This window comes from Engystomops pustulosus, chromosome 10, assembly GCF_040894005.1.
Source record: "Engystomops pustulosus chromosome 10, aEngPut4.maternal, whole genome shotgun sequence".
NCBI classification, from domain to species: domain Eukaryota; kingdom Metazoa; phylum Chordata; class Amphibia; order Anura; family Leptodactylidae; genus Engystomops; species Engystomops pustulosus.
The window spans coordinates 102,151,659-102,165,061 of record NC_092420.1 but is presented as its reverse complement, the minus strand read 5'-3'; the positions used below and the strand labels follow the sequence as shown (position 1 = coordinate 102,165,061).

At 52.2% G+C, this 13,403-nt stretch overlaps 1 protein-coding gene across 4 annotated transcripts in view; it reads right to left on the bottom strand.

Moving 5' to 3' along the window:
• Positions 1–13,403, bottom strand: part of ST6GALNAC3 (ST6 N-acetylgalactosaminide alpha-2,6-sialyltransferase 3) — a 247,921-nt gene that overhangs the window by 146,052 nt on the left and 88,466 nt on the right. For all 4 annotated transcript variants that reach the window (XM_072126955.1, XM_072126958.1, XM_072126956.1 and 1 more), the window contains one exon: positions 2,130–2,539. In XM_072126955.1, coding sequence (XP_071983056.1) covers positions 2,130–2,539 — 410 coding nt within the window. The remainder of the gene's footprint in view (positions 1–2,129; positions 2,540–13,403) is intronic.

Below are 13,403 nucleotides of genomic sequence, written 5' to 3'. Positions count from 1 at the left end.
TATCTGCAGGCAGCATGTTATAGAGCAGGAGGAGCTGAGGGGATTGTACATAGTGTCCTATCTGCAGGCAGCATGTTATAGAGCAGGAGTAGCTGAGCAGCTAGTACATAGTGTCCTATCTGCAGGCAGCATGTTATAGAGCAGGAGGAGCTGAGCAGATTGTACATAGTGTCCTATCTGCAGGCAGCATGTTATAGAGCAGGAGGAGCTGAGGGGATTGTACATAGTGTCCTATCTGCAGGCAGCATGTTATAGAGCAGGAGTAGCTGAGCAGCTAGTACATAGTGTCCTATCTGCAGGCAGCATGTTATAGAGCAGGAGGAGCTGAGCAGATTGTATATAGTGTCCTATCTGCAGGCAGCATGTTATAGAGCAGGAGAAACTGATCAGATTGTACATAGTGTCCTATCTGCAGGCAGCATGTTATAGAGCAGGAGGAGCTGAGCAGATTGTACATAGTGTCCTATCTGCAGGCAGCATGTTATAGAGCAGGAGGAGCAGAGCAGATTGTACATAGTGTCCTATCTGCAGGCAGCATGTTATAGAGCAGGAGGAGCTGAGCAGATTGTACATAGTGTCCTATCTGTAGGCAGCATGTTATAGAGCAGGAGGAGCTGAGCAGATTGTACATAGTGTCCTATCTGTAGGCAGCATGTTATAGAGCAGGAGGAGCTGAGCACATTGTACATAGTGTCCTATCTGCAGGCAGCATGTTATAGAGCAGGAGGAGCTGAGCACATTGTACATAGTGTCCTATCTGCAGGCAGCATGTTATAGAGCAGGAGGAGCTGTGCAGATTGTGCATAGTGTCCTATCTGCAGGCAGCATGTTATAGAGCAGGAGGAGCTGAGCAGATTGTACATAGTATCCTATCTGCAGGCAGCATGTTATAGAGCAGGAGGAGCTGAGCAGATTGTACATAGTGTCCTATCTGCAGGTAGCATGTTATAGAGCAGGAGGAGCTGAGCAGATTGTACATAGTGTCCTATCTGCAGGCAGCATGTTATAGAGCAAGAGGAGCTGAGCAGATTGTACATAGTGTCCTATCTGCAGGCAGCATGTTATAGAGCAGGAGGAGCTGAGCAGATTGTACATAGTGTCCTATCTGCAGGCAGCATGTTATAGAGCAGGAGGAGCTGAGCACATTGTACATAGTGTCCTATCTGCAGGCAGCATGTTATAGAGCAGGAGGAGCTGAGGGGATTGTACATAGTGTCCTATCTGCAGGCAGCATGTTATAGAGCAGGAGTAGCTGAGCAGCTAGTACATAGTGTCCTATCTGCAGGCAGCATGTTATAGAGCAGGAGGAGCTGAGCAGATTGTACATGGTGTCCTATCTGCAGGCAGCATGTTATAGAGCAGGAGGAGCTGAGCACATTGTACACAGTGTCCTATCTGCAGGCAGCATGTTATAGAGCAGGAGGAGCTGAGCAGATTGTACATAGTGTCCTATCTGCAGGCAGCATGTTATAGAGCAGGAGGAGCAGAGCAGATTGTACATAGTGTCCTATCTGCAGGCAGCATGTTATAGAGCAGGAGGAGCTGAGCAGATTGTACATAGTGTCCTATCTGTAGGCAGCATGTTATAGAGCAGGAGGAGCTGAGCAGATTGTACATAGTGTCCTATCTGTAGGCAGCATGTTATAGAGCAGGAGGAGCTGAGCACATTGTACATAGTGTCCTATCTGCAGGCAGCATGTTATAGAGCAGGAGGAGCTGAGCACATTGTACATAGTGTCCTATCTGCAGGCAGCATGTTATAGAGCAGGAGGAGCTGTGCAGATTGTGCATAGTGTCTTATCTGCAGGCAGCATGTTATAGAGCAGGAGGAGCTGAGCAGATTGTACATAGTATCCTATCTGTAGGCAGCATGTTATAGAGCAGGAGGAGCTGAGCAGATTGCACATAGTGTCCTATCTGCAGGCAGCATGTTATAGAGCAGGAGGAGCTGAGCAGATTGTACATAGTGTCCTACCTGCAGGCAGCATGTTATAGAGCATGTACACAATAATATGACCTCAGCTAGTATCCAATACATGGAAAGTTTTCCCGTCCCATATTAGCTATAACCCCGTGACCCTGTGTCGGGTGACCTCCTGTAGTTACCCCTAGTAACGCATGCGTCTCACCGATCTCTTCCGGTCTCCTTCTTGAAGACGCTGTCGCAGTAGTTCATGCGCGTCTCGGTGGTGATGTAGACATTTGCGCTGTTGTAGTTTTCCACCGTTCTGCGTAACATGTTGTAGACGATCCCCTTCCCGTCTTGTCTCATGTTCCTGAACGGCCCCCAAATAACGTAGATGGTGCGGTTACTCTCCCGGAAGAAGTAGTCGGGGTCCTTGAGCAGCAGGGGGACGCTGGTGTGGGACACCACCCGGATGGAGGTCCTGCTGCCCACGTCCTCCGTGTAGCCTTTGGTGGGAGCGTTATTCATCCTCCATACACAGGAAGAGCGGTCAATGTGGCGTCCGGCCCTCCGACCAATCATCTGCCCAGAATTGGAGACAATGGCGCAAAGGCCGCAGTCCAGCTGGAGAGGCTGCGGAGGAAAACAAGGACCTTCATCAGGACCAGAAACCGACAAAAATACACGGCTTTACCTTCTGCTGCCTGACCCTGAGGAACATCTCAGTGTAACCCTTTCCTAGCTGGGAATTAAAGGGGTCGTTCACTGTACCTCATGTCTGTGTAATGTGAGGTAAGTGCAGGGGGGGAGGGGTATGAGGTAAGTGACCAATATACATCCAGTAATATTTCGCTTTCCTGATATATAAAGTGAAGCCTCCGGTATTTTACCTCATCAGCCGGAGATTCCTGATCATAACATGGCGGCAGATGGAGGGTCATGTGATGGAGGGTCATGTGATGGAGGGACATGTGATGGAGGGACATGTGATGGAGCATCATGTGATGGAGGGTCATGTGATGGAGGGTCATGTGATGGAGGGTCATGTGATGGAGGGACATGTGATGGAGCATCATGTGATGGAGGGTCATGTGATCTCTAACTGGCCATGAACAATCGCCCTGCCAGGACCTTATGATAGTATTCATGAACATAAGATGAAGGTCCTGGCAGGGCGATTGTTCATGGACAGTTACAGATCACATGACCCTCCATCACATGACCCTCCATCACATGACCCTCCATCACATGACGCTCCCATCACATGACCCCCCCCATCACATGACCCTCCATCACATGACCCCCCATCACATGACCCTCCATCACATGACCCCCCATCACATGACCCTCCATCACATGACCCTCCATCACATGACCCCCCATCACATGACCCCCCATCACATGACCCCCCATCACATGACCCTCCATCACATGACCCTCCATCACATGACCCCCCATCACATGACCCTCCATCACATGTACCCCCATCACATAACCCCCATCACATGACCCCCCATCACATGACCCTCCATCACATGACCCCCCATCACATGACCCTCCATCACATGACCCCCCATCACATGACCCTCCATCACATGTACCCTCTATCACATGACCCTCCATCACATGACCCTCCATCACATGACCCCCCATCACATGACCCTCCATCACATGTACCCCCATCACATAACCCCCATCACATGACCCCCCATCACATGACCCTCCATCACATGACCCCCCATCACATGACCCTCTATCACATGACCCCCCATCACATGACCCTCCATCACATGACCCTCCATCACATGACCCCCCATCACATGACCCTCCATCACATGACCCTCCATCACATGTACCCTCTATCACATGACCCTCCATCACATGACCCTCCATCACATGACCCCCCATCACATGACCCTCCATCACATGTACCCCCATCACATAACCCCCATCACATGACCCCCCATCACATGACCCCCCATCACATGACCCTCCATCACATGACCCCCCATCACATGACCCTCCATCACATGTACCCTCTATCACATGACCCTCCATCACATGACCCTCCATCACATGACGCTCCCATCACATGACCCCCCCCTATCACATGACCCTCCATCACATGACCCCCCATCACATGACCCTCCATCACATGACCCCCCATCACATGACCCTCCATCACATGACCCTCCATCACATGACCCCCCATCACATGACCCCCCATCACATGACCCTCCATCACATGACCCTCCATCACATGTACCCCCATCACATAACCCCCATCACATGACCCCCCATCACATGACCCTCCATCACATGACCCCCCATCACATGACCCTCCATCACATGACCCTCCATCACATGACCCTCCATCACATGTACCCTCTATCACATGACCCTCCATCACATGACCCTCCATTACATGACCCCCCCATCACATGACCCTCCATCACATGTACCCTCTATCACATGACCCTCCATCACATGACCCCCCCATCACATGACCCTCCATCTGCCGCCATTTTATGCTCAGGAATCTCCGGCTGATGAGATAAAAGACCGGAGGCTTCACTTTACACATCAGGAAAGCAAAATATTACTAGATGTATATTGGTCACTTACCTCATACCCTCCCCCCCTGCACTTACCTCACATTACACAGACATGGGCTAAAGTTAATGTGGAATGAAAGAAACTGTACAGGAATCATAAGGAAGGTTTGTTTTCTTTCAGTGACAGCGCCCCCTCTGTCTCCAGGTGATTTGTGGTATTGCAGCCATACCTCATTCTCTTGGACACATGTGGAGCTATAACAAGGAGGAAACGGGCTGCACTTACCTCATCCTGTACACCGGCCAATCAGAAGGGAGACATATATGTGACACACGGTATCAGGGTCCAATAAAAGTATTTTGAGCCAAGCAGTGAAATTGATGACTTACAATATTCCATGTGATGTAACCTGCAGGACTGTTATTGCTGCTTTACATAGAAAAATGTATTTTCTCAAACTATTCTTATAATACGATGATAGATTTTCTGGCGTACGGTGAGAAATTGCGCCTATTTCCCCCCTTAAAGGGATATTCCAGGAATGTGAACGTCTGATACAAAACCCCAGGATGATATAAATAAATGGCTATAACAAAACTCAATGTCATTCGTCACAAAACGGAGCTCAAATCGTTTGATTTTATGATTCACAAAATGTTATGGCCTCTCTAAGGTAGGCGGAGTTATCACCAAGATGGCCGCCACTGGAAACTACAAGTCCCATGATCCCTCATTTCTCAGTAACTCAGTTCCCATAGTAATGATGCAATCAGTGAGATGACGTTTCACTACACAGCGGTCATACTGGATGCCCAGCAACCAACCAGCTATAGCCAAACTTCATGGTGATCACATGACCTGCCCGGGCAGCTGCAGGACATGTGACCAGCGGCCACATGTCACCAAGTCCCAGGACTGATTAAAGGGCCGGTAGCATTTTAATTCTCCATCATAGTGATAATGTCAGCAGCATTTTTCTGCTGACAGGATACTCAGCCTGATATAATCTCACACAGTGGGAGGGGGGAAGTGCTCCTGCACAGTGCAACAAACAGCATATAAAGCTACAGCACAGAAGGCATCTGGTAACAACCTCAGAGCCCTTCTGTCTCATAAGCATAATTTTATAAATTGATCTATGAGTATGTGTCCTTGGTTTATTATGATGGATATTGATGATAGATTTCCTTGAAGAAGGGGGCCGGGATATTGGTCCGAGGTCCATAATGATGGTATTTATATTCGGAATCTCTGAAGACATCACTTTGTTTGGTGGCTCATTGGCTCGCACTGTCGCCTTGCAGTTCTGTGCCCTGATGTTTGTGTGCTGCCCCCATGTTAGTGGGGGGGGGGGGGGGTCTCCTCGGGGAAATCGGATTGTGCGAATAATGTTACGTCATTGTATCCCTGTGTATAAAAGGCAGAAGATGAAGACCCCTATGTCCTCCGCTCCCCTCCCCCTCCCTCTGTTACTATCTCTCTTCTTCAGACGCCGTCCTATAAACCAGACAGATGCCGGATAACGATTCGCTGGATATTTTCTTTTTCAATCAAAAAAGCCGTAGATAGAAAACAGGAAAGTGAGCGCCATTAATATTCCTTCAATGTTACTGAGTAGATTTATGGATGATCCGGCATAAAACAGAGGAGCCGTATAAAGCCGCGCCGCACGTTTTATTTCTACGTATAAATCGCCGTCTGCTTTGCAGGGAAAGATTACGGTTCGTTATATGAATTGTCTCCTAACAAAGCGCGTCGGCTGTAATCTGCGCCGCTCCTCCTCCGCGCCGCGCTTTTATCGCTCCCGCAATTTATACGGATAATAAATGTCATTTTGATGGCGAGGAATAAAAAATCTGCATATTTCCATGTCGGGAGGAGGAGGGTTCTGTAACGAGTCATAGAATTAAATATGGAGAGAAGTCGTCGCAGTGATAAAGTTGTTATTGTTTTAATTGTATTTGGTTACCCGCAGCAAAAACACAAAAATGGCGCCTTGAGAAAAACGTATGGATTCATGCGGAGCAGAGATTATACAGAGGCAGCTGTTCACTGCACACGGGAGAAGCGGAAACTTCAATATGTATCTCCCGGTAGAGGAAGGAGGGAGAGAGACTGGAGGGAAATAAGAGGCGTGGCTTAAAGGGAGTGTCCATATTGAGGCGGAGCTTACTTATGGTAATCTTGGTATCAGTGCTGGGATGTACAGATGTACAACGAGGGAGCACGTCATCAGAAATGTCAGGAAGCAGAAACATCCGTCCTAGAAATATCTGTCCAGAACCTCAAGTATCAACCAGCGAACATTATGCAGATTATAATGAGTCTGGAACTCTGGGTAATAGGATACAATAAATCTGCCATAGTGGGGGCTTCTATGAGAGTGACCCTATCAGGCTCTACGGAGGTTACTACCAGGGTGACAACACTGGACTCTAGTCAGTCTGGAAGTGTAGCAGGTGCTATGAGAGTGGCTCTAGGGGACACAAAAGACCCCACCTCTTGTAGCAGCTGTTATGGAGATTTTAGTGTTGACCCATCCACTTGTAGGATCCATGATGTTCTTGTTCTGGTGACTCTTCGCCTCCCACCAGTGATCTCAGCCTCCGCGGATGTCCTCAGCCAAAATGTGTGACAGCCGGACCATGATCCAGGATAAATAGTATCACTTGTATCACTTCTATTATCTTCTATCACTTCTATTATTTGCTAAAAGCAGAAGATTTGTCAGAAGGTCTATGCAGGAATGTCTCCGGCTCTGCAGAGGATCCGTCATGTCTCCGGCTCCCCAGAGGATCCGTCATGTCTCCGGCTCTGCAGAGGATCCGTCATGTCTCCGGCTCCCCAGAGGATCCGTCATGTCTCCGGCTCCGCAGAGGATCCGTCCTGTCTCCGGCTCTGCAGAGGATCCATCGTGTCTCCGGCTCCGCAGAGGATCCGTCATGTCTCTGGCTCTGCAGAGGATCCGTCATGTCTCCGGCTCCCCAGAGGATCCGTCATGTCTCCGGCTCTGCAGAGGATCCGTCATGTCTCCGGCTCTGCAGAGGATCCGTCATGTCTCCGGCTCTGCAGAGGATCCGTCATGTCTCCGGCTCATCACTACAAGCTCCGCTCATGTTCCCGTTGTCTCGTATCGTCTGGTGTGATGTTTGGCAGATGTGTATTCGTCTCTCACTCATCAGTCTTTCTCCTGCCCATCCATCACCGTCATCCTGGAGCCATCACCGAGGAGGACAATACTGAGGACATTATTTGAGTCGTTTTGTTCTTAAAGGGGTTTTATAGACCTCAATGTGGTCTTCGCGATAATCACTTACCCTCAAGCATTTATGGTTTAAAGGGAACCTGTCATCAGGACCCCTTATTCAGGCTCCGCCGTCTCCCCATGGAGCATAGTGTGCACATCGCCAAAGAGTTGTTATAGTAATTGCGGCTTTATCCCAAAAAAAGCTAAGTTGGATGAAAGTTTACCTTTCTGTATGCAGAGCTGTGTCCCTAGTCACGTGGGAGTGGCCAGCGAGGAGCGGTTCCCCACCCGTCATGCATTTCCAAAAAACCTCCCGCCCCCATATCTCCTCCCCCTGCTGCTTTATTCTAATTGATTTTTTGGAAGGAAAAAAGCCAATTTTACTATAAAACCTCTTTGGTAATGTGTACACTATTTGTTATGGGATCATGGGGGAACCAGACAAAAGGATTCATGTGATCAGATACATACATGAGGCAGATGTTCATGTTACTAGGTAAAGGACCATAGATGACATCGCCCTGGTCACGTGACATGAAGTGCTGCATGGTAAGGAGACATATGGCATGAGGCGGAGTAGATGGGTGGGACTGGCTGAGCAGGACACGCCCCTGATTGATTTTATGGGGATGTGAGGGAAACTACACTCAGCGGCCACTTTATTAGGTCCACCATGCTAGTAACGGGTTGGACCCCCTTTTGCCTTCAGAACTGCCTCAATTCTTCGTGGCATAGATACAACAAGGTGCTGGAAGCTCCTCAGAGATTTTGCTCCATATTGACATGATGGCATCACACAGTTGCCGCAGATTTGTCGGCTGCACATCCATGATGCGAATCTCCCGTTCCACCACATCCCAAAGATGCTCTATTGGATTGAGATCTGGTGACTGTGGAGGCCATTTGTGTCCAGTGACCTCATTGTCATGTTCAAGAAACCAGTCTGAGATGATTCCAGCTTTATGACATGGCGCATTATCCTGCTGAAAGTAGCCATCAGATGTTACAGGGTACATTGTGCTCATAAAGGGATGGACATGGTCAGCAACAACACCATGACACCAGCACCACCAGCCTGAGCCGCTGATACAAGGCAGGATGGATCCATGACACCACCACCACCAGCCTGACCCGCTGATACAAGGCAGGATGGATCCATGACACCACCACCACCAGCCTGACCCGCTGATACAAGGCAGGATGGATCCATGACACCAGCACCACCAGCCTGAGCCGCTGATACAAGGCAGGATGGATCCATGACACCAGCACCACCAGCCTGAGCCGCTGATACAAGGCAGGATGGATCCATGACACCACCACCACCAGCCTGACCCGCTGATACAAGGCAGGACGGATCCATGGCACCACCACCACCAGCCTGACCCGCTGATACAAGGCAGGATGGATCCATGACACCACCACCACCAGCCTGAGCCGCTGATACAAGGCAGGATGGATCCATGACACCACCACCACCAGCCTGACCCGCTGATACAAGGCAAGATGGATCCATGACACCACCACCACCAGCCTGAGCCGCTGATACAAGGCAGGATGGATCCATGACACCACCACCACCAGCCTGAGCCGCTGATACAAGGCAGGATAGATCCATGACACCACCACCACCAGCCTGAGCCGCTGATACAAGGCAGGATGGATCCATGACACCACCACCACCAGCCTGACCCGCTGATACAAGGCAGGATGGATCCATGACACCACCACCACCAGCCTGAGCCGCTGATACAAGGCAGGATGGATCCATGACACCAGCACCACCAGCCTGAGCCGCTGATACAAGGCAGGATGGATCCATGACACCACCACCACCAGCCTGACCCGCTGATACAAGGCAGGATGGATCCATGACACCACCACCACCAGCCTGAGCCGCTGATACAAGGCAGGATGGATCCATGACACCAGCACCACCAGCCTGAGCCGCTGATACAAGGCAGGATGGATCCATGACACCACCACCACCAGCCTGAGCCGCTGATACAAGGCAGGATGGATCCATGACACCACCACCACCAGCCTGAGCCGCTGATACAAGGCAGGATGGATCCATGACACCACCACCACCAGCCTGAGCCGCTGATACAAGGCAGGATGGATCCATGACACCACCACCACCAGCCTGAGCCGCTGATACAAGGCAGGATGGATCCATGACACCACCACCACCAGCCTGAGCCGCTGATACAAGGCAGGATGGATCCATGACACCACCACCACCAGCCTGAGCCGCTGATACAAGGCAGGATGGATCCATGACACCAGCACCACCAGCCTGACCCGCTGATACAAGGCAGGATGGATCCATGACACCACCACCACCAGCCTGAGCCGCTGATACAAGGCAGGATGGATCCATGACACCAGCACCACCAGCCTGACCCGCTGATACAAGGCAGGATGGATCCATGACACCAGCACCACCAGCCTGACCCGCTGATACAAGGCAGGATGGATCCATGACACCACCACCACCAGCCTGACCCGCTGATACAAGGCAGGATGGATCCATGGCACCACCACCACCAGCCTGAGCCGCTGATACAAGGCAGGATGGATCCATGACACCACCACCACCAGCCTGAGCCGCTGATACAAGGCAGGATGGATCCATGACACCAGCACCACCAGCCTGAGCCGCTGATACAAGGCAGGATGGATCCATGACACCACAACCACCAGCCTGAGCCGCTGATACAAGGCAGGATGGATCCATGACACCACCACCACCAGCCTGACCCGCTGATACAAGGCAGGATGGATCCATGGCACCACCACCTCCAGCCTGAGCCGCTGATACAAGGCAGGATGGATCCATGACACCAGCACCACCAGCCTGACCCGCTGATACAAGGCAGGATGGATCCATGACACCACCACCACCAGCCTGACCCGCTGATACAAGGCAGGATGGATCCATGACACCACCACCACCAGCCTGACCCGCTGATACAAGGCAGGATGGATCCATGACACCACCACCACCAGCCTGAGCCGCTGATACAAGGCAGGATGGATCCATGACACCACCACCACCAGCCTGAGCCGCTGATACAAGGCAGGATGGATCCATGACACCACCACCACCAGCCTGAGCCGCTGATACAAGGCAGGATGGATCCATGACACCACCACCACCAGCCTGACCCGCTGATACAAGGCAGGATGGATCCATGACACCACCACCACCAGCCTGACCCGCTGATACAAGGCAGGATGGATCCATGACACCAGCACCACCAGCCTGACCCGCTGATACAAGGCAGGATGGATCCATGGCACCACCACCACCAGCCTGAGCCGCTGATACAAGGCAGGATGGATCCATGACACCACCAGCACCAGCCTGACCCGCTGATACAAGGCAGGATGGATCCATGACACCACCAGCACCAGCCTGACCCGCTGATACAAGGCAGGATGGATCCATGACACCACCACCACCAGCCTGAGCCGCTGATACAAGGCAGGATGGATCCATGACACCACCACCACCAGCCTGAGCCGCTGATACAAGGCAGGATGGATCCATGACACCACCACCACCAGCCTGAGCCGCTGATACAAGGCAGGATGGATCCGTGACACCACCACCACCAGCCTGAGCCGCTGATACAAGGCAGGATGGATCCATGACACCACCACCACCAGCCTGAGCCGCTGATACAAGGCAGGATGGATCAATGACACCACCACCACCAGCCTGAGCCGCTGATACAAGGCAGGATGGATCCATGACACCACTACCAGCCTGAGCCGCTGATACAAGGCAGGATGGATCCATGACACCACCAGCACCAGCCTGAGCCGCTGATACAAGGCAGGAGGGATCCATGACACCACCACCACCAGCCTGACCCGCTGATACAAGGCAGGATGGATCCATGACACCACCACCACCAGCCTGAGCCGCTGATACAAGGCAGGATGGATCCATGACACCACCACCACCAGCCTGAGCCGCTGATACAAGGCAGGATGGATCCATGACACCACCACCAGCCTGACCCGCTGATACAAGGCAGGATGGATCCATGACACCACCACCACCAGCCTGAGCCGCTGATACAAGGCAGGATGGATCTATGACACCACCACCACCAGCCTGAGCCGCTGATACAAGGCAGGATGGATCCGTGACACCACCACCACCAGCCTGAGCCGCTGATACAAGGCAGGATGGATCCATGACACCACCACCACCAGCCTGAGCCGCTGATACAAGGCAGGATGGATCCATGACACCAGCACCACCAGCCTGAGCCGCTGATACAAGGCAGGATGGATCCATGACACCAGCACCACCAGCCTGAGCCGCTGATACAAGACAGGATGGATCAATGACACCAGCACCACCAGCCTGAGCCGCTGATACAAGGCAGGATGGATCCATGACAACACCACCACCAGCCTGACCCGCTGATACAAGGCAGGATGGATCCATGACACCACCACCACCAGCCTGAGCCGCTGATACAAGGCAGGATGGATCCATGACACCACCACCACCAGCCTGACCCGCTGATACAAGGCAGGATGGATCCATGACACCAGCACCACCAGCCTGAGCCACTGATACAAGGCAGGATGGATCCATGACACCACCACCACCAGCCTGAGCCGCTGATACAAGGCAGGATGGATCCATGACACCACCACCACCACCCTGAGCCACTGATACAAGGCAGGATGGATCCATGACACCACCACCACCAGCCTGAGCCGCTGATACAAGGCAGGATGGATCCATGACACCACCACCACCAGCCTGAGCCGCTGATACAAGGCAGGATGGATCCATGACCCCACCACCACCAGCCTGAGCCGCTGATACAAGGCAGGATGGATCCATGACACCACCACCACCAGCCTGAGCCGCTGATACAAGGCAGGATGGATCCATGACACCACCACCACCAGCCTGAGCCGCTGATACAAGACAGGATGGATCCATGACACCACCACCACCAGCCTGAGCCGCTGATACAAGGCAGGATGGATCCATGACACCACCACCACCAGCCTGAGCCGCTGATACAAGGCAGGATGGATCCATGACACCACCACCACCAGCCTGAGCCGCTGATACAAGGCAGGATGGATCCATGACACCACCACCACCAGCCTGAGCCGCTGATACAAGGCAGGATGGATCCATGACACCACCACCACCAGCCTGAGCCGCTGATACAAGGCAGGATGGATCCATGACACCACCACCACCAGCCTGACCCGCTGATACAAGGCAGGATGGATCCATGACACCACCACCACCAGCCTGACCCGCTGATACAAGGCAGGATGGATCCATGACACCACCACCACCAGCCTGAGCCGCTGATACAAGGCAGGATGGATCCATGACACCACCACCACCAGCCTGACCCGCTGATACAAGGCAGGATGGATCCATGACACCACCACCACCAGCCTGAGCCGCTGATACAAGGCAGGATGGATCCATGACACCACCACCAGCCTGACCCGCTGATACAAGGCAGGATGGATCCATGACACCACCACCACCAGCCTGACCCGCTGATACAAGGCAGGATGGATCCATGACACCAGCACCACCAGCCTGACCCGCTGATACAAGGCAGGATGGATCCATGACACCACCACCACCAGCCTGAACCGCTGATACAAGGCAGGATGGATCCATGCTTT